General features: G+C 40.8%; 2 protein-coding genes across 8 annotated transcripts in view; one reads left to right on the plus strand and one right to left on the minus strand.

Annotated features, from left to right (window-relative positions):
* EIF2AK1 (eukaryotic translation initiation factor 2 alpha kinase 1) lies at positions 1-13,180 on the minus strand. 2 transcript variants are annotated; one of them, XM_069029731.1, is made up of 15 exons: positions 12,622-13,180; positions 12,051-12,209; positions 10,703-10,839; positions 9,975-10,006; positions 9,409-9,508; positions 8,633-8,713; positions 8,132-8,231; positions 7,004-7,058; positions 6,322-6,709; positions 5,163-5,274; positions 3,546-3,652; positions 1,448-1,568; positions 1,254-1,333; positions 655-888; positions 1-199 (listed from the first exon to the last, which is right to left on the minus strand). In XM_069029731.1, exons 1-15 carry the CDS (start codon positions 13,178-13,180, stop codon positions 77-79), a joined length of 2,388 nt encoding a protein of 795 aa, XP_068885832.1. In that variant the 3' UTR covers positions 1-76. The 2 variants fall into 2 exon arrangements, with proteins under 2 accessions (XP_068885832.1, XP_068885833.1); XM_069029732.1 differs by having other exon boundaries at positions 7,004-7,054; positions 8,131-8,231.
* USP42 (ubiquitin specific peptidase 42) overlaps positions 12,825-24,908 on the plus strand; it is an 18,456-nt gene continuing 6,372 nt past the window's right edge. Inside the window, exons 1-13 of one of the 6 annotated variants that reach the window (XM_069029727.1) lie at positions 12,825-12,910; positions 16,813-17,050; positions 17,813-18,013; positions 19,138-19,248; positions 19,420-19,522; positions 19,689-19,756; positions 19,920-19,990; positions 20,528-20,610; positions 21,937-22,048; positions 22,434-22,574; positions 22,777-22,877; positions 23,327-23,465; positions 24,115-24,843. In XM_069029727.1, the coding sequence (XP_068885828.1) occupies positions 16,822-17,050; positions 17,813-18,013; positions 19,138-19,248; positions 19,420-19,522; positions 19,689-19,756; positions 19,920-19,990; positions 20,528-20,610; positions 21,937-22,048; positions 22,434-22,574; positions 22,777-22,877; positions 23,327-23,465; positions 24,115-24,843 (2,088 nt within the window). In that variant the 5' untranslated portion in view covers positions 12,825-12,910; positions 16,813-16,821. Of the gene's footprint in view, positions 12,976-13,194; positions 13,283-13,905; positions 14,003-14,146; positions 14,306-14,391; positions 14,492-16,812; positions 17,051-17,812; positions 18,014-19,137; positions 19,249-19,419; positions 19,523-19,688; positions 19,757-19,919; positions 19,991-20,527; positions 20,611-21,936; positions 22,049-22,433; positions 22,575-22,776; positions 22,878-23,326; positions 23,466-24,114; positions 24,844-24,908 lie in introns of those variants that run through there. The other 5 variants (XM_069029724.1, XM_069029725.1, XM_069029726.1 and 2 more) reach the window with 5 other exon arrangements.

The raw sequence follows: 24,908 nt of genomic DNA on the forward strand, positions 1-24,908 counted from the left end.
TGCATTGAAATATTTTATGTAAAAAAGAAACATTTTATATAACTTAATACACAATAGAAGTTAGTTCTTCCTGTACTTAAACAGGAGAGCCTAGTCTCGTTTGTTCATCCTGCTCTTCAGAAAGCTGTCTTATTGTCTCCCTCAGCTTCTCTATTTCTTCTTCTTGCTGTCTCACCTTCTCTTGAAGGTTAGAAATAACCTGAAAATTAGAGTCAGTTTACTTCATTTATAGCTAAGCAAAGATAAAGCCTTACTGACCTACTTGAATTGTGTTTGCTATCCACTACACACACAATGCAGCAGCACTCAGCTATTCTACATTCCTGATACTCCACAAAGCAGTGGGGCATGGAAAGGAAAAATGATTAGAAGAATCTGCAGATGTGAAAGCTTTGAAATCTTTTCTGACCTATGAAAATACCTGTCACCTGTACAGTCTTCAGAAAGTTACCTATAGTTAAGCACCAGCTATCTCATTGCAAAGACACCAGAAATAATAGAGTGGCCTAAATACTGTCATCAGAAAAAGATTCTTAAGAGGAATGTGTGATTAAGTTCAAAGCCAAACAAATGTAATGGTGGCAGGGATACAAAGGGCATTTTCTTTTTGTGCTGCTTTATGCTGTAAGGGTTGGGGTCACTGGCATGACTTACCTGGTCTGTGGTGTGGAAGAGTTCGCTGTCCCGAAGCTGAGCCGCCGTTGGCCGTTCTGGAGCTCTCGCACTGGTGAGGAGTTTCACGTACTTGGCCTGAGTAGGCCATTTCTTGTAGAAAGTGTGAGGAATTTGGCCTGTCCTTAAATGTGTAAGAACTTCTGTTCTTTCCATTTCTGTTCCAAATGGTTGGAAGAGTTCTAGCAGGATAACACCCATGCTGTACATGTCTGACTGTTGATGGGGTGGAGAGAAAGTTCTGGGATAACTGTGATTTTAACTTGGTATGCTTCTCTTTCTCATAAAATCATATGAAAACGTTTAACAACAATGAAGTTTCATGATGATATGAGGAATATCATGACACTACTAAAGGAACACAAAGCTATATACATTCTCAACAGATTAAAAAAATAATTTTTGCTTTAATAGCAAATGAGAAGGCAAAGTTGAAATCCATGTTTCAACAAAAACATTAGGACTGACAGGAGGAATATTTATGTATTTATCAAATATGTATTTGCCCATTAAAAGGCTTGATTTATTCCTATTATCTACCACGTGTTAATAGAGAAAAGAAGGAACAAAAAGTTCTCTACCTTGAAATCATAGTGAGATCCCTGCAGTTGTTCTGGTGAGGCATAGAGGCAAGTCCCAACTCCTGAAGTATGTGTCAGTCCTTTGAAAGGCAATTGAGATTTAGCAAGTGTTGTTACCCTTGCAAGTAACAGTTTACTGATTTTAATACCATAGAAACTTAAACACTGAAACCCATTAAACTTTCTTCTCTTACCGTTTATCCTTTCTGTCTGAAACCACTGGTCTGCATCATCCCAAAGAAGGTCTTTGCAGGCTAATCCGAAGTCACCTATTTTTACCTGATGATCTGATCCATGTAGAAAGATATTCCTAGGCTGCAAGACAACACAATTTAAAAATGTGTCTATATAAAGAATTATGTAATTTCAGCGGTTTCAAAGGCTATAAAATCCAGTTCACAGGTATAAGATGATTTTTTCACTTTTTTGAGTAGTGAGAGAGAAAAAATAGTTATTGCTGATACCAAATCGTGTTAGCAACACCATTTGGGCTGAAAGACCACAGACCTAGAACAAGGATCTAGAAAAAAAGGAAGAAAAACAAAACTGAAAAAACCAAGATTTAGTGAAAAAATGAAGTATTTTTTTTTCCCCCAACAGAAACTGGGAAATTTGCAGAACAGTAGACAGGAACAGGCAAGAGTGGACACTAAATTTGACCAACTGATGTAGCAGGAAGGATGACTAAATATCATCGGGCCAGACATAAAGAAACCAAAATAGACTTTTCTGTATGATGAGCACAGCTGCAATATGCTACTTGGTTCTGGGAAGCTGCTATGAAAAAAAAGCCAAATTATGACAGACTTGAGAGCTCTGACTCAGAAAACTGAAATGCTTTTTTTCCATATATTTTGATTTTAGGACCACTAAGGAGGAGAAATGCAAGCATTATGTATCTAGAAAAAAAACCCAACTTGCTCAGGTGGCAGAAAGGAAATAGTTGGTCTTCTGTTAGAGTATAAAGGAAATGTGAATAGTTTAACAAGAGATGGGCAATCTCCATTCTTTTCCTATCCTCAATGCAGATCAAATTTAAAAGATGCAGCACTGTTGAACAAGTTGCTAGGCTTCTCATATCCACTGAAGTTAAAACATACTCCAGGACACCCACCCACTGGGCTTCTGTTCTCAGAAATTCACATGCTGAAAGACTTAGAATATTATCACAGAAATTACAGTCTCTGCAAGATACCTGCAAAATCACCATTAGAAGAATATATGGTGAAAACCATGAGAACTGGCTCAAAAACAGGTTTGCAGTAACTGTATGGAATTCTGGAATTCTTTATACAACTACCAGGACTTTGGACAATAAGGCCATGATAATGCTAAATGGGAAGGCAAACTGAAACCTGTTCACCCTGAAACAGTTGACAGGAAAATGAAAATTAATCCTGAATGAAGATTGTGACTTCAAGTACTTCCCAGCTTCCACATGTGAAGTTCTAATAATCATGATTTCTTCATACTCCTGCTGTATCAGATGCAGAAAACCTGAGTAGGAAGCAAAGTAGGAAAACACACATTCACCTCCTTGCTATTCAGGTTTATCAGTTTAATGGTGGGGGTGGATCAGAAGTGAGATTCATCTACCTGTGCTTCAATCCAAGCCAGCCAGGAAGTCAAAAGTATTCTTAGAGTTGCAAAAATCTTCAAGGGAACATATAAAGGGCATCCTATTCTAATCATTCTAAGTGGTATTTTTTAAAGTCTGCTCTTTATTACTGTTAATAGGAATAAACCCAAAACTTTCAGTCACTAATGACATCTATAATTTTGGTTCCTTAGAGGATGCAGCAACTTCTAGAAAGACAGCAATTATTTGCAACAAAGGGGGTTGTCTTTTTTTTTAAAGCAAGTAACTGGAACATATTTCCAAAACCTAACTGGTATGCAGTTAGCAAACTGAGGTGTAGTCAAGGGGCTTTTCTTATTTTTGCCTAAAAGAAAATTTTTTTAGGTAATTAAGTTCCTACCCTGGTTAAGGAAAGACTGAGACAAAGGAAAACCAATCTCACCATGCCTGTTTCAGACAGGAAAATGGCTTCCAAGGAGAAAACACTTCCAGAGCTTAAAATCCACTTGTAAGTCAGTGTAAATCACTACTATGCTGATAGCAAAGAAAGTATGGTACTGCTATAGAGGAGATAATGTAATTTTTCATATGTAACAACTAAATTCTGAAGAGCCCAGGTCATCTCAAATGCAACTATAAAGTTGCTTTCATTTTCCCATAATGTAAATTGTCTTTGTTTTCTTCAACCTCAAGTAATAATTTGATGGACTTACTTTAATGTCTCGATGCATCACTCCCATGCTGTGGATATAGCAAACTCCTTCTACTACCTCCTGGAAAATTTTCGTTGTCCAGCGAACGTCCACGAGATGGTATGGACCTTAAAACAATTTAATTTATTTCAGCTAGTTTAACTGAGTTATGTAAGTTTATGGTGGTATGTCTTGTAGAATTCTGTTTATTTGTGCTGTGGAATAAATTTTTAACAGAATGTGCATATTTTAAATATGGATTTTCCCATGCTTCTCTCAAGATATTATTTCTGAATCAGCAAAAAGTCACTAAGATCAAAATTCCAAAAAGGAAAGTTCAAGGAACATGAACCTAGGTTCTCCTGAAAACACTCTTCCAAACCCCATCAGATAGTTATTTGATTATGAATTTAACAAACTCTTTACTTTCGTGTCAGTCCTGACCTAGCATGAAAAATACAGTTCCAGATAAAATTGTACTAATTTATGTGGTGACATGCTGTCTGTATTGCTTTGCACTCTTCCTGTTTGGTTCCTAATCCTTCTGCTGCTGTGCTACCCTCTGAAATCCCTCAATCTCCTCTGGCTGTAGTGGTCCTAAATAAACTTAGCATCTCCTTGTTTTGACCATTTTCCACATTACTATTTTAATAAACTACGTTGTCTTCTTGCTCTAATGACCCACATCTTGTCCATTTAAACATTAGCAATTTATTCGCATTTGGATTTCTGTTTCTTCATGTCTAACCTATGATAACATTCACCATTTCCATGAAAATGTGTGAAACCAGCATTTTGCAAGCACAAATGCCATAGTAATTCTGTCATTTCCTGACCAGGAACATCATCTTTTAGCTTATGAAAGCTACAAGATTATGATTACAGGAGGGATTAGTGGAAATCAGCTGACAGTTTGCTGGTAAACCTGACTCTATGAATGAAGAGAAGAACAGATTTACCTTAATAATGATTAAAACCAAGATAAAACATTAATCACACAGTTTGTTTTACAGTCTGATATGCATATGCTGCTTTTATACAACCACCCCAGAGAATGGAACATGTCTCTAACGCTTTAAGAGCATTAGACTCGTTCCTCCAAATGTCAACAGTTACTGATGACTGCTTGGTATGAGAGCATGAGAACCCCCTGGTCACTCAGAAAAAGTGAGTGTTACATTCTTTGACCTATTACAGATTAGCCTGCATAGGATTTTTGACTCCTGAGAACAAACCTTTAAGTTTGTTGTAACCTGTCTGGATCAAATGATGTATTTTCCACAGCAGATAAATTTGCCTTTAACCACTTTCTGAGAAGCAGCAGATTCTGTCAATAAAAAACTCAATTCCAAGTAAGGAGTATTGCCCAGACACTGATCTCCCCTGGTAACAACTATGCCTCAGGCATTCAGTCATTCTTTTTTGAAGAGCTGTCTAAAACTGAAGAATTTCAATTCTTTTACCAACATCTATCATACAAAAATTCAATACAAGCTGCTATTTGATAAAGTGAATAAAGAATTTAATGAAGATCTGTATTATAAGCTGCTAAAGTAAAATAAAAGTAGACAACTGCACTTCAAATTACAAAAAAAAAATTATTTGCTTTACAATGAATAAGACAGTGATGAATCTTACTTGAAGTGTCCTCTGATCTCTTGTTGCATCTTTTATTACGGTCAACAATCCAATCCCACAAGGATATTTCACACAACTGCATTTGTATATGAAGCATCAAATGATACTCCACCTAACAGAAAAATAATGGTCCATAATTTTGCCATAGTAATATGAACAGTATTTCCTTAGTTATTTTCTCTAAATAAACCCAAAATTTATTAAACAAAAAACCCCTCCAAAAACAGGTGCCAAAAGGACATCAAGTATAGTATTAGTAACCTACTGCACTCAAGAAGCAGGTGCAACAATACTATCTAGTTTCAGGGAGTTTTTTGCTTGTTTCTCAAATTTTAACAATTGTTACATGATAAATGCTAACAAAACTGGACATACTAAGCAGACGTTTATTCCAGTGTAATTAATATAAAATAGGAAAAAAAAATCAATTTCTTGATATGGAATTTTATGGAATCACAGAATTGTTTAGGCTGGAAAAGACCTGTGAGTCCAACTGTTTGATTTATTACCATGAATATGTATCTCAGTTTCTGATAATGTACCAGTTCATCTGATAACTTGGACAACTCAAGCAGACACCTTTAAAACTGGGTTTCTTGCAAGAGGGAGCTCCAAGTGATAGCAAAAGCTTGAAGCATTCCAGAGCTGGCTGTGTTATACAAAACATATCAGTGGTATGGTATGAATGCTAACAAGGCTTTAGAAGCACAAGTGATTCCCTGCTCAAATCTGCTTTTTATCTTTTTCCCATGTGCTCCTACACTGCATGGGCACCACAGGACAGACCAAGACACTTTTACCAATAACAGCTGCTTTAGCCATCATTACTGAAAGCTAAATGTTTTCAGGTTTGATGGGGCTGTTTTATGTAGCAGTAGCACTTTTTATTCATACAGGTGCTTTGAAAGGACTCAAGGTGCCAAACACATGGGAAGTTTCTCAGAGATGCTGAGCTTTGCCAGCTCCTCTGGTCATTACATTCCTTGTAATGATGTCACCCACTTAAGTAAAAATTGCCTGAACTTTTGGCTCTACTTGCAGTCATTTAATCCTTTTAAATTTATTGTTATGAATCATTCTTTTCCTGTCCACTGAACTACTTTTAAAACACCACAAAATTAGACAGCAGTTAAGGATACTTAAAGAGAATTGTATTTACCTCAAACTCTCCACAGAGTGCTACCTCGTTTTTGGAGCATTCTTCAGAGTAGGACTTACTTTCAGAGCTGGACTGGCTTTCAGTGCTAGCATCTTGATCCAGACTGGAATGAGATCCCTGTGTTGAATGATTTTCCCCATCAGTTGACAAACTGTTAACATTTTGTACAAAGTCTTCTTGTAGTTCTATGGATAATTCACATTTATTTGGTTTCACACACTCTTTGCTATTGCTGTTTGCAAAGTCATTCCTTATATCCATATTCTGCACTGACTCTCCACCCAGATTTTTAAGATTGGTACTGTCACAAGACTTCTTTTCTTGTGAGGTAAGGTCAGCAAAGATAATTGAACTATCACTTTCCATGCTCTGGATGTGACAGTGGTCACTGAAAATAATAAAGGGAGAGAAATCCAAGTAAGTACACAGTTTCATACCATCTCTTTGTGATACACCATACTGATTATTTTTCCCCCCAGTTGCAAAAAGCACTCCCAAGTAAGAGTTCAGCTGCTTTCCCACACCAAACTGCAGGATTACATAACTGTCAGTGCAGGCTCCAGCTGTTTTAATACTTTCTCCCAGCAGGGATTTCGGAGAGCTCTCCCAGACAGCAATGTCTCAGATACACACCTGAAGCTAAAGTCAAATATACATTGACACTGAGATTTGTAATACCCACTTGCTGCTTTCTTGCTCCAAAGATAATGGCTGCAACTCCATTATTGTTTTACCTGCTGGATGAAAAGATAAATATTGTATTTTATAAAACAAACAATGCATGCACATTTTAACTAAAAATTAGCATTTAAGCTACAGCACCTCACTGAATTTAACTTTGTTACCTATGCATAGCTCTAGATGACCTCTATTTCTGCTGCTGCAAAAGAGGCTTGTTAAGTTTCCTAAGAAGCTACCCTAATATGTATTTCATTTTTCTTTAAATGGAAAGAAAATATACATTGTACAAAGTCACTAACTGGGCTCTCTTAGATATTTACTCAGACTTCATCTTTCAGAAGTCAGCCTGTTCAAAGTAAGGGTTTACAATGTATAGAATAACACACAGTTAAAGAAGCAGCTCCAAAAGGCACCACCCTTCACATCACACTGCTGCTGTTTTGAAGACACTTGATATCTTGGAAATAATTGTCATCAAAATTACATTTTTATATGAAAAAGCTGTTTTAGCACACAGAAGCAAATATAAAACACCAATCTTGTAACACAAGGGAAACCATTAAGTACCACAGAACCTACCTATAGATCTCATTATGTACTTCCATTACCACCATTAAATACTTGTGAAAGACCCCCAGCATTAAAGAATTGCTTCCCTCGAGATTCTCTGGATCACTGGTTAAAAAGTTTTGCCTGTTTTACTCTGCAGTCAGCTTCCTATGCATTTATGCATTTTCTTTGGTGTTTTTGGGCTGGCTGGGCATCAAGTCAGTGACTTGGAAAGCAATAAAGTTATACAGAGCATAACCAAACCTCCCACTAAGACAGGATCAAAAGATTTAACTGCTAAAGGCATTCCAGGAAAGGACTAGACAGGGACCAATGGATTAGGGTTACAAAGGGACCAAAGGACAGAGTGTGGAAAGAGCTGAGAACAAAGAAACTGAAGAGAAAAACCGAGAAGAAGGTATAAAATTAACACAAAAAAAGATAAATTCTCAACAGTTACAGACAGTAGCCGATACACCAAAAAAATTAGTTATTTTATCAGAGAAGTAATACTCTCCTTCAAATAATAGTAGAGAGGCTGCAAGATGCAAGCAAGAATTACACAATGAGCTGTACTTTCCTTTTGGATGTACTGTTTGAACTTGTTCCATCCAAGCAGTGTGATAGCCTACAATATTGGGATGCTGCAGCCCAGCCAGCACTTTGACTTCTCGGAGCACCTAAAAAGACCAAAAACCCCACAGTGTGACAGTCCTTTATTCTGAATGCTTAGAAACACGAAATGTAACAAAACATAAGTTTCTTACAGAGAAAGAACAGATAAAATTGTTACAGTAACAGAGAAAATTTGAAAGCTTTAAAACAAATTGATTTTCATGGTTGCAGAGATGCATCACATTCAGGTAATTAATACAGTTCTTTTAATGGACTTAAATACCTCTCATTTACTTTTTTCTACTAGGTATTGATTGGCTCAAACCTTTAAAAACTCAGAATGCATAAAAATTGTATTAGTATTTTTAATATATCAGGAAATATTAGCTACATTAATAAATTAGAACAGAATATGCTAAAGCCAACAAGGTGTTAAAACAGGGACAAAACACAGGAAGAAGAATACCTTCATACAATCTCTTCTTGTAGCCTTCTTAATTTTAATTTTTTTAATAGCATAGAACTGACCATCTAACTTGTTTCTGACCTGAAAACAATTGCAATAGGAGAAAATTAGATGTTAATGTGCTTGGATTAATTAAATCCTTTAGAATCCACTATTTTCTAAAATTTTATTTCTGCACCCCATTCATATAGAGTATCACCTGCATCAGAGAATGAAACTGGGATTAGGCCCCTGCTGTCTAAGATAGGGATACTGATAGGTCCAATAACTGCTTAACAGGTCCTCAATAAATATGTGAGACCACACTTGTCATTTCCACATGGCACATACCTCATGGGAAACCTTGGGCTGGCCATGCACTACAAGTCCTTAATACAATTAAGCCAATTCCAAGTCAATGTTGACAGTTTATGTTCATATTAAGGCTCATTTTTTTTCAAGCAGCCACAACTAAAGCATTGGATTGTGGAGACTAATCAGTTCTGAGGCTGTTCAAAGTCAATATAACACAATACTTCACATGTGCAATAAGAAGTTTTCTTTCATTTTAAAAGGGTCAAAATACACAAAGTAAAACATCTGATATATCCTGCTTCTGACAAGCAAAACTAACTACAACTGAGCAGCTTCTGAAATGAAACACCAGCTTCCTTCTAAGGTACAGATTTGCACCTTTTCAATTCAAAAAACCATTTGATAGTGCAGCTGAAACAGTAACTCCAAATTCCAAACAAAAACTAGTTACAGATTAGTTTTAAATGTGAGGTAAAGAATACCTTGTATACTTTACCATATCCTCCTTTTCCTAGCCTTGCAACCTCTTCAAATTCATTCAAGTATCGTGAAGTCTGTGCTTCAAAGAGAACTTCTTTTTCCCTAATCAAAAAAGTTAGGCTGCATTAAACTAAATTACAACTCACAAGTAAGATACAGCTGTACACATTCTAAAAATATTATTCACGTTATGAAAAGAAGAAGGAAGTACCTTGACATTACCATACTGTACCAGCCTGAGTTTCAGTGAATACTGAAAACCAGCAGACTGCAAGAACATGCACATGTGCTACAAATCCATACTCTATTTTAGCAGAAGTATTCAGATTATTTCTTTTATGTTGATGCCTGATAAATCTTGTTTTCCTGAACAGTGGCAGTGAATGCCAAGAGTTACACTGAAGAATAAATTTTCACCACAACATTTTGAGAATTTGAAGAAACTTCTACCTTTTTTTCTACGTTGCAGAGCCAAAATATGATATGCAGTATAGATTAAATTCAGAGTGGAGCACAGAACTTTAAGGAAGGAGTTAGTTTAGTATTTGTACATGCCTTGAATACATACCCAATTGCATGAGACTCTCCATTATCAAGTTCCTATGAAACAACAAAATCCAACATAAAAATATGCCATATAAAAAGAATAACATGTCTACTGTGCTAGTGGCATGGACAGCTTAATCAAACCAGAAACTGCAACCTCCTTCTTAGAAGAAAATGAGGTTACAGCCAGGCATTCACATGCTGCGGAGAGCTTCACCAAATTAAAGTATTATTATCCCACTGGTAATCTGTTAACATCTCTCTGCTGGAGAGATTACTGCCCTTTTAGAGTTCTGCTGGCAAACAGGATAAAATGAGGGCTCTAAAATGTGCTTAAAACAAAATTAACTAGCTTAGTTCAAGCAGCAAGATAAGCAAATAGGTCTGATTCAGCCTGAAACACAAGTACACAAAATACACCCTCCACTAATGTAAATATGAGGGTGTTAACATAACCAACAGTTTCAAGTTGAAAATGGATGTCTGTCAAAAAAAGCTGTAGCAATACTTACACCACCTTGCCTTTGTTTATAAACATTTTAACTTGGTCTATTATTATTATTTATTAAGGTACAAAATACTGATGGCTTCAAAAACTGGTTTCCACCTATAGAACCAGAGCATGCCATCCCAAACAGCTAAGGAGTTCTTTTGTATAACTATTAAAAAGACCCAATCCAACAATAAAAGAACTCCCCAAACAAAAGCTCCTTACTGCAGAGGTTGCCAAAGACATGTAACAAAGCTTACTCCGTTAAGTATTTGTTGATTAGCTGCTTTCATCAGCTCAGCAATGGCTCTGTTGTGCTGCAGTCTTACAGTACTAAATTCATCACAGAAGGCAAAAGGGGAGAGCAAGCCTGTTCTTGTGAAAGCCTGACGAAGAACTGCACAAAGGAACAGAGAAAGGTCAGAGAAACATTAAATAAAGCCAGCCAATAAGACCATGCAAAGTTTTTAAACAAGAAATCTTATTTGAAAGATAACATGTCTGAAAAACTCAACAATCGCTCCTACTCTAATGCTGTTCCTGTACTCTTAGCAATAAAAACTAATTAAATCCAAACCAGAGCTGCTCTATGGGAATCCCTTTGCATAATAATTATTTGCCATGCCCTTCAGTGTCACAACTGCATCTCCTCTTCTTCCTCATTGCAGCAGATGAATCATACAAACACCCTCCCATCCACTTACATTTTACCTTTGGACTTATTTTGATCAGTGAAAAGAAAAATTCAAAGCAGGTTTGCAATTAGAATTAAAAGTGGTCATGTCAAGATTTTTTAATTCCCCTGCAAATCCACACACTTGTGCACATACTCATAATAAAGAATGAAGTCACTCTCTTCCACCACCTCCCCAAGCACCTCATCTCTCTCAGTTGCAGTAAAACAACTGAGGCAAACAAAACCTAAAAAATGCTGGAGATGGGTGCAACTATGTTGTTATAAATGGCATAAATTTTAGCTATGAACAACACATTAGATTTTATTGTCTACAATCATGTAAAGTAAGGACAAAACCCTTGGATATGCATTTTTAAATGCACTCAGTATATGTCTAAATGAATGAAATACCCACGATAAGTCACACACCAAAAAGGTATTTTAAAAGTAACACTTCACACTTAAAAATGCAAGCTCCCTGAATGACTTTATGGCAAAATAAATAGCTTATAAAGGTATTTACTCAGATTTTTGCAGAGTTTTGAAATATTTAGTGAAGACTCTACTACAACTATTTATTGATAAATATTTTATTAAATTCCTCTTCTACCTGCATTTTTAGATCACGTTTAACAGTTATAATTTACCCTGCTGCCCTTCTCATGATGCAACTCACAGGATCTAGCTGGAACAGAACTGCCTGACTCTTACATCTACAGCAATATTCTGTTACTGTCTTCAAGAATAAGACAAGTTGTCATTGCCAATTTAGTTGATTCAAGGTATTCATCCTCTTCAGAGAATCACTCTTGTCCCAGCAGGATGAAACCTACAGCTTTGCATTGATATTACACTGTAACTCTGCACAGAAGGGTCTGGTACGTATTGCAGTAAGGCAGGTTAAGAGACAGGAATGAACTCCTCTTACTAACTTCGGAACAAACACCTGGAGTGAACGGGGTTGTGCGTGTACATGTGGCAGAGATGCTCCAGCAGTGACACGAGCAGCAGCTGGTTTTGGATGGTCGAAGTGAACTTCACAAATTTTTGCGACCCGTTTGCAACTCGCAGCTCGGCCGGCACATCCGATTCTGAAAGAGGACAGTTAGACGAATGAACTGAGGTCTCAGTTCACACCTACTCACCTAAACATCAAAACTATGTACAACCCAGGCTTACAGAGCCAGCACCCGAGCTGCCACTGAGCGAGTAGCTTAAGACGCTAATTAAGAACCTAATTAATTTTTTCAAGTGTACACGGAAAGCAGCTACCCGGGGAGGCCGAGGCGCCTCGTGCCCGAGGCAGGGGGAGCTCCCACGGCGGCCTCAGGGCAGGGCACTGCTGAGGGCCTGCACGCTCTTGCATCACCCCCGCGGCCACCGCTACCGCAGAGCGGTGGCGAAGGACGGGAAGAGGAAGGCGGCGGTTCTACCTTCCTTCCCTCCCTGCCAGCCGGGGAAAGGGGCGACTTCCCCGCTCGCCCACATGGCCGCCCTGCTTACCGTCAAAGCGCGGCTCCGGGCTCTCCTCAGGGTACTCGATGGCGGGCGGCGGCGCCCGCAGGGCCGCAGCCCTCCTGCCCCCCCACATGCCGGGTGCCGGGGCCCCGGGTGCCTCCGCTGCGGCCGGCGGGGCCCGCCCGCCTCCCTGTGGGCGGCTCCGGGGGCCGGGCCAGCGTTTATGGCCTCTCTTTGAGCGCGGAGCGATAAAACATGAACCGGACGGATAAACCCGAGAGGGGAACCTTCGGCCCGGGAGGCGGGGACGGACAGGCAGGAGCTTATACCGAAGGTCTGCGGCGGGGAGCGGAGCGTCCCCTCCCCTCCGCAGGGGGACCGACACCGCCCGCAGCCCGCGTGAGTCCCGCGCCCGGACCGGGGGTCGCCGAGCCCCCTCTAGCGGCTCCCGGCCGCGGCACAGGGGCGGTGCCGGTCCCCGTGTGACCCGGAGGCGCTCGCTGCTCCCCCCGCCGCCGCCGCCGCCTCCTCTCCTCCCCCCGCCCGCCCGCCTGCCCGGCCGGCGCCGGGCCCCGGATGCAAGAGGCCGGCGGAGGGACGTCATTGTTCCCCGACGGACTGTAACAGTAGGCGGAGCGGGCCGGGCTGAGGCGGGGGCTGCGGCGAGGGGGACCCGGCAGCGCCGAGTCAAGCGGGGCCGAGCCAGGTAATGGGGCTGGGGGGCAGCGCCGGGCCCGGCGGCGGCCCCGGCACAGCCCAGCGGCACCGCGTGCGCATCCCGCCTGGAAATCAATGGGCCGGGGGGAGGGGCCGGCCCGGGAAAGGGAAGGGAAAGCGACCGGCGGGAGCAGCCGGCTCAGCCCAGCCCACCGCGCCGGGGCGCGGGCCGGGCGCTCGGCCGCTGCCCTCCTGGCTGGCGGGCAGCCGGAGGGGGTGGGACCCCCGGGCGGGGCGGGGCGCCGTCCCCAGCACGCGGCGGAGGGACCCAGCCCCGCCGCCGCCGCCACCCCCTGGGCCGGCGGGACCGGCCCCCTCCCGGCGCGGCGGTGCCTCCGCGCCCGCCCTCTCTGTTACGCGCCGGGGTCCCGCCGGCGCCCACTTCTCCTTCCTCCTACTCCTGCTGCTGTCGGCGCGGGGGACCCGGCGTGGCTCCCCCGCGTCCCGGCGCGGGCGGGAGGGCGGCCGGGACGCCCCGGCCCCGCGTCCCGCGGCGGGAGCGGCGCTGCGCCCCGCCGGGCCCCGCGTTGTTCCCGCTCGGCGCGGCGGTGGCGGCTCCCGCGGCCCCTCCGCCCCGTGCCCGGGGGGCTCCGTGCTAGGTTCGCCGCCCCCCCCCCCCCCCTCCGCGTTGCCATGGGCACGGAGCCGCCGTTGGGCGCCGCCGCCGCGGTCCTGCCCCCGGGCCGGGATGGGACGCGGGCCCGGACAGGTCAGCACGGGGCCGGGAGGCGGGCACGGCACGGGCGGGGAGCCGCGGGGCTGGGGGGTCTGGCGGGTGTGAGGTGTGAGGAAGAAGGGCGAGGCGGGGGCTCGCTCAGGGCCGGTTCCCGGCACCCCTCGCCTGCGTGTCGGAGTGGGTTTTGTTTTGTGTGTGTTTGGGCTCTTGCCGCGCTGAGCGCGGACATGTTGCTTGCGGTGCTCGTCCCTGCCCCTGCCAGCGGCCTTTTACTGTCGGTGTCAGAACGTTTTCGGGAGCCGGGACCCCTCCGAAAGGCAGAGCGGGGGAAGCCGGGTCGGTGCCGCGGGCTTGGCGCTGCCGGGGCGGGCGGGTCGGGTGTGAGCGGGGTCCCGGGGCTCGGGGCCGCCCGGAGCGAGGCGCTCGCGGCGCCGGGCTCGGTCCCGCCAATGCCAACGGCCCCGGGACACGCAGCTCGGAGCTGTCCCGCGCCGGGCGCTCCCCGCCGCCTGCTGAGCAAGGGTAAACTCATTAATTACTTTTGCCTCTGCTGCCTTTCATTTTGTAACTAAAGTAAAAGCAGCGCGGGGGGTGTGTGTTTGTGTTCCGCACTGCCCCGGGTTGTTTTGCTCCCGGCGGCGTGTGCGGTGCGGTCGGTGATGTAGCGAGGTGGCTCTGCCTGGGCTTCTGCTGGAGTAGTTGCCTCCTGCTTCTTGTTTGTGCCTCGGCGTTGCCGTGTGCCGCTCTTGTTTTTTTACACTCGCTGCTGGAAACGTTTGGTTTGTACTGAGATAAAGGCGCAATCATGCTCCCTGGCTGAACGCGGTTCTGTGAACGGGATCTTGTCTAAAACCCTCCTGAGCTGTGATTTATTGTATGCAAAGCGGAGACCAAACATAAATATTTAGATCCAAGTCGTAACTGATGCGTGTTGTGATGAGACTGCGAAAAAAGAGTCTAAACAACCCTGATGCAACGCGCTAAATGGGAGGAAAGCAACTGTTTTGTTCTGTTTCAGTATCATACTGGGAGAAGTCTGTTATGGGAATAGCACAGGGAAAAAACGCTCAGTACACATGGCAATGTGCATTTATGTTCAGCAGTGGTACAGGAACAGAACCTGTACATGCATTGAATAGCAGGAGAGGAAGAATATCTGTGTTTGTAATTTTTGTGCTACTTCATCAAAGAGATGTTATATCCAAATTAGTTATATTGACATTTTTTAAAAGTGGTGGATCTGAGTTATTCTTGCCATCCATTGATATTTGCAGGTGTCTTACTGTTTGATATCTGGTAGTGTGCTACTCGGTTGTTAAAAATAAGTTTAAAAGTACATGAGGGATCCCTCATTGGTCAGAATAAGGCCAAAGCCTGTTTGTGATAATATTCTTCTGTTTGCTTTTCATTGCAGTCTTGATTTTGGTTTTTGTCTTGCAAACGAGTTTTAAATATGATGTTGGAACCCCTTCCCCTTTCCATCAGGAAAAGGAGATGTCACTGGTATCTGCAATTTGAAGTCTGGATCTTACCTGAAAATCACTGAGCCCAAGAACTGTCATCTTAGTCTTTCAAATGGAAAAGGATGTCCTATTTTTTCAGTAAAATTAGTATATTTTCATTTTTTTTGTGTATTATCATCTCTAAAATGGAAAGTGGGCACAGAGTAGATTCGGAATTGAAAATTTAGAGGGGGAAAATCTAATTAAAGGCTCCACACATAATTTGTCTTTTGTGGGCCTAGAAGTTCTCTGATTGACTTGCTTTGTGTCATCTACCCAAAATTTTATCATTAGCAATCAAGTTGTGCTATGAATCTGAACTGCTTCATGCTTTGTTCTCTCAGTTATTTCAGGATTACAAAGCAGGTTATACTTTAAACCCTCAGTTAAGTTTATAGTTTCCCTAAACTTATAAAGGCCCTATGTGATATAGTACGATAGTAGTAAAAATTCATATATAGGAGTTGATAGTTAATTATGTAATTATTCAGCAGCTTACTATGCACACACAATGACATATTTAAAGAGGTACCATCTTGAAACATAATCAGCATTTTATAAAGGCCTTAATATCAGTTGCCTTTATTCTTGAGGGCTGAGGATTTCTTTTGCTTTCTTTTGCATTCGTCATTTTCTTTTTATAGTTTACATTCCTCTTTTGTTTTTCCCTGGTAAAATAGCTTCACATAACTAGAACTGAAAAAGATACTTTTTAATTCAACTTCTTGGTTGACAAGTAAGCATTGTAAATGTGATGGCTGCAAAATACCGCAAGGAGTGCTGCCAAAATTGTATCCAAACAAATACTTCTTGGAAGGGCAGAAGAAACCCAGGTGGAAATGAATTTGCAAGTGTTTTCTTGCTCTCCTTTCCCAAGATTTCTGAGCTATATCCCATCCTCTGTGTCATCAGGGGTATGTGGTTCCCAGGAGCGAGAACATGTTGGCCAGAGAATTCCTGCTGGATCTCAACAGGCCGGCACTTGATTGTTCCACTGCTCACAGCTTCTTTTAGGAAGGAGGTCTTGGTAACTACAGTGGTTTAAAATCCCATGAAAGTGTAAGAAATCCCATCAGTCATTAGCTCAGCAGAAGTTAAAAGCAATATTGATACAGTTTTGATGGAAAATTCTACTTTGTGCGTTTAGTTGTGTGTTGGGTGGAATTTTTTTTTTTTTTTTTTTTTTTTTTTAGGTTTGGGTTTGTTCCTTTGTTTGTAATCACTTTTAGCTGTTCGAATCTTCAAGTTCTTTGAGGCTAAGTGACAGGATCTCTCTTAGTCTTTCCTTTCTGGAATATTTTGGACATTCTTATGCCAAACTGAACTTTTGCCTTGTTACAGATATGAACAATGACCATAGTTAACAAGCCAAAATCTTCAAAGTCTAAAAAATCTTCCTCAAGACGGTCTGACAAATCTATGAAACCCCGTACTAAAAAAATGACATCACGCACTGCAAGTTTGGGCCGGGTACCTCCTACAGAAGATCCAAACAAAGTCTCTGTGGACAAAGGTCCTGGGGGGCATATTTATTGTAGATCTTCTCAAAAATCAAAGCCTTTTGCCCAAAGAGATCTAGGTAAGTGTCTTTTGTCCTCCCTCCTTTTTCTTAAAAACAAAACCAAAGTAGAAGCAGATTTTAGTTGTTGCATTGTTATAAAATGGGACCACAACGAATCAAGAGTTCAGCCATAGACTTCAATTCTGTGCATCCCCTGAGGCAGCTGCAGGGATAGGTGTTGCAGAACTTGGTTTTATCTATTTACAATTGATTTGTAAAGTATTTTTAATTTATGTATAATCAAATAAGGGGAGCTTTTCATAGTGCGCAGATGTACCTAGGTCTCCTCTGTTCTGGAGAGAAAAGTACATTTTACCATTCATGGCTTCCATTATTCACAAGTCTTTGAATAATAACACTGCCCAGGAAGAGATCTGATATCTGTAGGGTTACTTTCTGTGCTGCTTACTTGCTTGTCTGTCTGAGTTCTTCTTACTGTGTAACCACAAGTGTAAGTTTGTGGTTGAAGTTACAATAAGGAAAAAACCAGTAATTTAATTAATAAAGAGATTAAAGGTTATATATATAAAGAAACCAGGTATTAGAATAGAGTGGTAGTTTGTCTTGCATTAGAAGAATTAAAACAGATTAATAAATTGTTGTCCCAAACAGTGTGTTGACCAGCAAATTCACGTGGCAGTGTTAAAGCTGTGCATCATGTGTTGCTGTGTTTTGGAGTAGAGCTGGTTCTTCAGGCTGCTCCTACAGAATCCTACCTTTTAAATACCTGCTTTAAAACAAAAACAATACAACTCTTTCTAAAAGACAATTTTCTTGCAGTTGTTAATGATGGGATTGCTCCGCCACAAAGAATTCTTTTTCCACCTGAGAAAATCTGTATGGATTGGCAACAAACACAGAGTGTTGGAGTTGGGCTGCAGAACCTCGGCAACACATGTTTCCTTAATTCTACTCTCCAGTGTTTGACCTACACGCCTCCTCTTGCCAATTACATGCTTTCTCTTGAGCACACCAAGTCATGTGAGTACTTTATAAATCTGTTGGACAGCTCCAGAGGTGAAAGAAAAACAGTGGCTCTGTGCAGAAAATTCTTAGTTGTCCTATTTTGCCTGTAGAAGCAGGTTTTGAACATGATCTTAAAGGTCTTTTTCAGCCTAAATGGTTCTGTGATTCTGCTAACAGGAGGCTCAGAATTATAGGAGGCATATAAAGTGAATTTGTTAATTTAATGTGCCACGGTAAAACTTAAAGAAAAGATCATTTCTTGCTTCATGTGAATAATAAAGTACATTGTAAAGTAAGGCATTTGATGAACATTTGGCATTTGGGCTTCCTGCTGGTGGAAAGGTGATAAAATTTAGGATGTTGGCGTTGAAGATTCTTAGTGTTCACAGCTGAGATACTGCAGTGCACTAATACTGTGATAAATTATATGTTCAATGTTGACCCATTAAAAAACCCAAACATTCTAGAGAGCGCTACAAACTAATATCTTATGAACTCAAATGGAAATTTGGGATGGGGCTGGATTAAAATTTAGGCTGATTTTAATCTAAATAATTAAGTTTGTATTTTTTAAATGCTGGAATTTGTGTTCTTTGAATTTTGTTCTTCTACTTGAATTTATTTAAGCCTAGGGGAGCTTCTTTTTATATCCATAAATGTGGTTTTTTCCTAAGGCACCTCTGTGCTTTCTAGTATGGTATCTTAATGTGTATTCCTAGAAGTTTGATTGCATTTTGTTCCCATATGAAAATGAGTTCAGAATCGTAGAATGGTTTGGGCTGGAAGGAACCTTCAAAATGATTTAGTTCCAGTCCCCTGCCATGGGCAGGGACACCTTCCACTGGGAGTGTTCCAGGCCAGGTTGGATGGGGCTTTGAGCAGCCTGGTTTGTGATTCTATGAGTTTTATTCTGTACAGTTCTGCATAATAAAATGCCACAAAACTGTTGGGATATTGACACCTTAGGAGAAGGGAATGTAACACAGAGAGTGGACATTGCACCCACAACTTAGATTATTATTATTTTTGGGTGGGTTTGTTTTTTAGCAATGTACATTTTACTGGAATCAGTCAAATGTACATTGCTGAAAAGATACAAATTTGACTGGAATGGGATGCTGTCTTCTTTCACTGTCTAGGTCATGTAGAAGGATTCTGTATGATGTGCACAATGGAAAGTCACATCAACCAGGTCCTGTGTTGCTCTAATAATGCCATCAAACCTACGTCTGTTATCAATGGCCTTAAAAGTAAGTAATATAGCTTTATTTTTTTTGTTGTTTTGTTTTGTTTTTAGTTTTTCAAAGAGTTATTTGATGCATATAAATAATTCTGATACTTTAAAGAAGAGATATTTTAGAAATGTGTGTTTTCTTTCGTTCTATAAGAAATAAATATATAATAACATTCTTATTTATTAGGAATAGGAAAACATTTCCATTTTGGCAGTCAAGAGGATGCACATGAATTCTTATGCTTCACTGTTGATGCTTTACAGAAAGCTTGCTTGAATGGAAGCACCAAGTAAGCATAAACTAATTAAATTTAAATGTTTCCTAGCCCCTCTTACTACTTTATTTACTATCATGAATTAAAATCTATGTCCTTGGTTTTCATAAAACCAAAAATTGTTTGCGGAGTTAACTCTGTGCTTTCAGTCTTCTGAGGTCTGACTCTAATTTATTTCCAGGTTAGACAGATCTTCTCAAGCCACCACGCTTATTTATCAAATATTTGGAGGATATCTAAGATCTCGAGGTACTTTTTAAAAAAATCTACTGTCTTCTGAACTGATCTGTGTCTTTTTGTCTGTCTGTAGCAAAGGAGTTTGTAGTTTGACTAAAGTAATGTGTACTAATAATTTAAATTCATGCAGTTAGTCTCATTCCCATGATGTTAAGCATTTGTGTTTTGTTTCCAGTAAAGTGCTTGAACTGCAAAGCAGTGTCGGATACGTACGAGCCATTTCTCGACGTTACTTTGGATATAAAGGTAGGATGTTTTGTGAGCATGGGTTGAGATGTGTAAAGGCCTGTAGAGCTTCATAAAATAAAGTCATTTTCCTTGAAAACATATCTTGTTGAAACAAAAGAACTTGGTGGTGGATGTGGGTGGGTTGGACTTTGTTATTCTGTGGAAGCCATGGAAATGCTCTCCGTGTTTGGATTGGATTTAAGCTGGAAAAATAATAATTATGTCTACACAAACAGTGATACAATCATACTTCTCAATTATTCTACTTCAATATACATCTATTGTCAGACTGATGGGTTTGATTGTTCTCATTATTGGTGCCAAAGCATACCACAGATATAGTCTGGCACTGCAAAATTTATTTATTTTGAAGTAGGATCATTTTCAAATGAGGTAAAGGCTCAATGAACTCTGTTTGTCTCCTCCTTCACAGTGTTTGCTGTTCACAATAGGTCGCTTAAGTATGAACTAGCAAGGTTCTCTTGTATAGTGCTTGTAAGTGCTTGAAATTTTGCATTTCTTGTGACTTAGTGCTCTACTTTCTTACTCATCCAGGCAGTTACATCTGTCACCAGAGCTCTAGAACAATTTGTGAAACCAGAACAACTGGACGGTGAAAATAGCTATAAGTGTAGCAAGTAAGATTATTATTAATTACACCTTAATAAAAGATACACGTTTAATGCAGTGCATGACTTGGAGGATAAGTTATCTCTTGACTTTGTTTAGCATTAAGACAGACATGGCTTGCTGTTTCATTTAGTTTTGTTTACACAACTAATATACTGAAATCATTCAAACCTTGGAAAATAATGCATTTGTTTCTAAGTGAGTAACTTTAATGTTTCTGTTTGAATATTTGGAAATAGGTTATAAGAATTGTGTTGCTCACATTAGACTTTTATTCCTAATGTTGTCTGTGCTGGGGCTTGTCAGCCTTCCTAAGGGTGAAGTTGCACACTAAAATACTCATGGCTGGAAGTTAAAAGGCATGTCTGATAGGAAGTGGTGAGCTGGAGCACAGGGCCATGGACAAGGATTTGGGGTGGGAGGCAACACCAGCTTAGTCACACATAAACCCAGAAGCTTTAGTCTTTTTGTGAGTTTGAAAAGAAAGGTTTGGTATACATACAATGTCACTTCCATTGCAGGCAAGCTATTATATTACTTTTCTGTTTCCTTTTTGTTTTCTACCATTATTTTTTCTAGTAAAGACTACTGCCTGAAAATTTTGTCTCTAAATACAAGTTACAGAATTTTATAAATCACCTTTTTTTTTTTTTTTTTTTTTTTTTTTTGTAGTCTTGGTGGGTCTTTTTTTTACATTGACTTTCACCATCAGTTTGGAATTCTGTGCCTTGTATTTTGACATCAGTTTGAAAAGAGGCTATTAAATTCTTTCTGTTTGTTAGCTCTCAGCAGTATTTTTCTTCACAATGTAAAGTGACATATTTCAGTCTTTATGCTGGTTGTTGCATTTCAGGACTTAGTCTGTACCTCCTTTGAGTGTGCAGTGCAACAAACAAAATTACCAATTTTGTTTTGAAAGACTGCAGAGGGTTTCAGTGTCTTTACAGGCAACCTCAGTTCAAGAAAACTCAATATTGTCCAGTGTCTGCCTCTTTGCAGAATGGCTGACTGTTTCCTTCCAGTGATTTTTTTTACATTTTTTACAGCCTTACCTTTTTGGCATAAGAAAGATACATGTTCAGACGTTTATTTGGCTATCAAGAGATAATGTCCTAAATCCTTTACTCTTTGTTCTGTAGAGCTGTCTCTAATGTCCTATCTTCTCTCTCTTAAAAAAACTGAAATGCAGTTTATGGATTTAAGAAAAGGTCTAACATATTACACAAACAAATATAATTCAAATAGCATAAGCATGTGTGAGAGATGAAAACTTGTTTGACTTCTGGGTGAGAAAAGAATATACTGTTAAAAATATGTCTGTGCTTGTTTTAAAGGTGTAAAAAGATGGTTCCAGCATCAAAGAGATACACGATACATCGCTCTTCCAATGTTCTCACAATATCACTGAAAAGATTTGCAAATTTTACAGGTGGAAAGATCAACAAGGTATGTTTGTAGCTGGAATGCTACTTTATCTTCTCAGAATGGGACGTTTCCCAAAGATGAATACTCATTTTAAAGTTGTTCACATTTTCAGGCAGTACGTGTAAGAGAAATCGATACAACAACTTAGCAGCAGTGGTTGCTTCTTTCTTTTTTAATTGTGATAAAGTTCCTGTGTGACCATAAGAACATACCTTACCCTTAAAGAGCTAATTCTGTAGAAAATAGCTCCCTGCAGCTTAAGTTATTAAATGTTGTTTCTGAGAATAGGCATTTTTAAGTGAATCGAAAAATATGTAAGTCCCTAGTCTGTGTTTGTAGAAATGTTTTTCTCAGGCTGTTCTCTGAAGTATTTCAGGATAATGTTTGAATCTTTGTCTGTGTTTAGGATGTAAAATACCCTGAATATTTGGATCTTCGAGCATATATGTCCCAATCCATTGGAGAACCCCTCATCTATGCTTTATATGCAGTTCTTGTACATAGTGGCTTCAACTGTAATGCTGGACACTATCTCTGCTTCATAAAGGTAGGTGTCAGCTCAACTCCTAGCAGGGTAAAATATGTGCTGGCAAAGAAATCAAAATGTTACTGGTAACCACTGGCTTTAGGGGAAAACATTGCATCATGTGCTTTGTTTGCTTTGGTGTGCTTTGTTCTGTAGTGCTCTATCTGTGATGTCCTTTGGAACGCATGCAATTCATCTGAAGCTGTTCTGTCTTTGTTTGCAGGCTGGTAATGGACTTTGGTACCGAATGAATGATGCCTCAGTAGAGCTTTCTGATATCAAAACAGTTCTCAATCAGCAAGCTTATGTACTTTTTTATATCAGGTAATAACAAACACCAGATGTGCTCAGGATATTTTTACTGTGAAGTTGGTGATACTTTTCTTGTGTTCAAGTCTTTTTCTTTTCACCCTAGGAAAATATTATTGTTTGTATACTTCTGTCAAAGTGGAAATTCCCCGTGTCATTTATTATCTCTCGTTGCTTGACATTAAACTTCTGCTCTTGGGTACACTGCATTACATCTGCTCTCTGTAGCTGGCCACGTTAGAGAAAAGGAGAAATCATGGCCATAGATGGTGTGAGGCTGAAGCATTGCTCTGGGAAGTCATTGTAGGGGGACTATTATCTAATCTTCAGTTTGTAGTCTTGGCTAAATCTTCCTCATGTGTCTTGCATGTCATATACACTGTTGCTGTGAGATTATAGGGTGGGGTTTAATCCGGGAGCAGGCTGAAAGCAAAGCTCTGAGCTAAGGTGCCCTTTCTCCCAAGGCGCTACGATTTGACGCTGGGCGAGCGAGCCTTCTACCTGCCCGCGCCCTCCTATCCCCGCACCTTCCTCGGCCAGCGCGGAGCCAACAGCAAGCAGGCTGCATTTATGGGGCCACGCCTGCCTCCTCACATGATCAAGGTAATTGGAGCAGGGCACATTATAGCACCAAATGATGGTGGGTTTTGATGTGGGGTTGGGGGTTTTTTTGAGTTTTTTCTTCCCTTCCACACTGCAGGTTTTTTCACGGCCCTCATGCTGGAGCCAGAGTTATTCAAACAGTGGCTAATCCTAAATTGTGCAGCCTTGCCACTTTGTTACTTTACTCTTCCAGCTCAGCTTTCTAAAGCACTGAGAGCTGTGCCCTTGAGACAATTTAAGTAGTCTATTAATGCCTAAATAATTTAAATTTACAAAGTAAATATCTGCCCTGTCCCTATCACTGTCACTTTAGTTGAGACACTGATAGAAAAAAAATTGTCTTGTTCCTGGGTACCAGCAGAATTATTCCAGTGTTGTCAGAGAATGTTTTAAAAGGAAAATAAATATTTTTTGGGATAGCTTTAGTCAATGTTAAGTTGTTTGGGTGGGTGTCAAAACTGATGCTCATTTGATACCAAAAGCAGGATTTACACACACTTGTTGGACTTGCAGTTATATTGGAAGGGAGGTGAGGTTTCTTCTTAGGTGTTGAGGCAATCTGTAGAACCATTTAATGTGAGAATTCAATGTTGTAAACCTTGCAATGCTGTGTTTGAACATATCCATCTTACAATCTCATTAAATCCAGAGTTCCAGTCGCTTAAATGGAAATGGACCCTTGAAAGAGGATCCCAGTACTGTTGGTGTTGCTGTAAAAAGGCCATCTTCAGCTCCACCAACAGCTTGTGTTCAAAACTGGGCCATTTCCAGGCCTTCAATGACAGACCCTTCAAAACCCCAGAAGATCACGATCAGTATTCACAACAAGCTGCCCACACGCCAGACGGTGTCGCAGGCGGAGTGTCCGAGCAGCGCTGTGGAGGAGGAGGATCTGAAGCCCATTCCTTCAGCCACAATTACAAACTCTTCCGCAGCAGAGCCTACCTCAAACCTAGCCACAGTGTCAGTTGCTACTAATGTCTCCAAGCAGGAGGTTCCTGATGAAATCTTTGTTGAGCCAGCAGTGAATGGAAACCCTAAGCTCTGTTCTGATACCACAGTCCCATACGGTGCAGAACCTTCAGGAAAATCCGAGGAGTCCAAGGGCTTGTTTAAAAGGAATTGCAACGTCATATCTTCCAATGGAATTCTGATTGGGAAGGTGGTCCGTACATTGCATAATTCCCATTCGTCCTGTCAGAATGCTGAAGAAAGATCCCAACATGAGCTGCCAAAAATTGATTCCTTAAATGGTGCTATTAGTTTAGATAATGAATATAAAGAAAATGGACTGAAACTTGATGATTCCACTTGCCAAGTCCAACCTGTTAAACCTTCTGAGATTTTCTTCTCTAAAGCAAATGGAGTGCTTGAAACGGTGAGTTACATTTGTTCATCTGGACTTCCTCACCGGTGATGTATTCAATATTCATGAGCACTACA

Source organism: Aphelocoma coerulescens, chromosome 14 (genome assembly GCF_041296385.1).
Source record: "Aphelocoma coerulescens isolate FSJ_1873_10779 chromosome 14, UR_Acoe_1.0, whole genome shotgun sequence".
NCBI classification, from domain to species: Eukaryota; Metazoa; Chordata; class Aves; order Passeriformes; family Corvidae; genus Aphelocoma; species Aphelocoma coerulescens.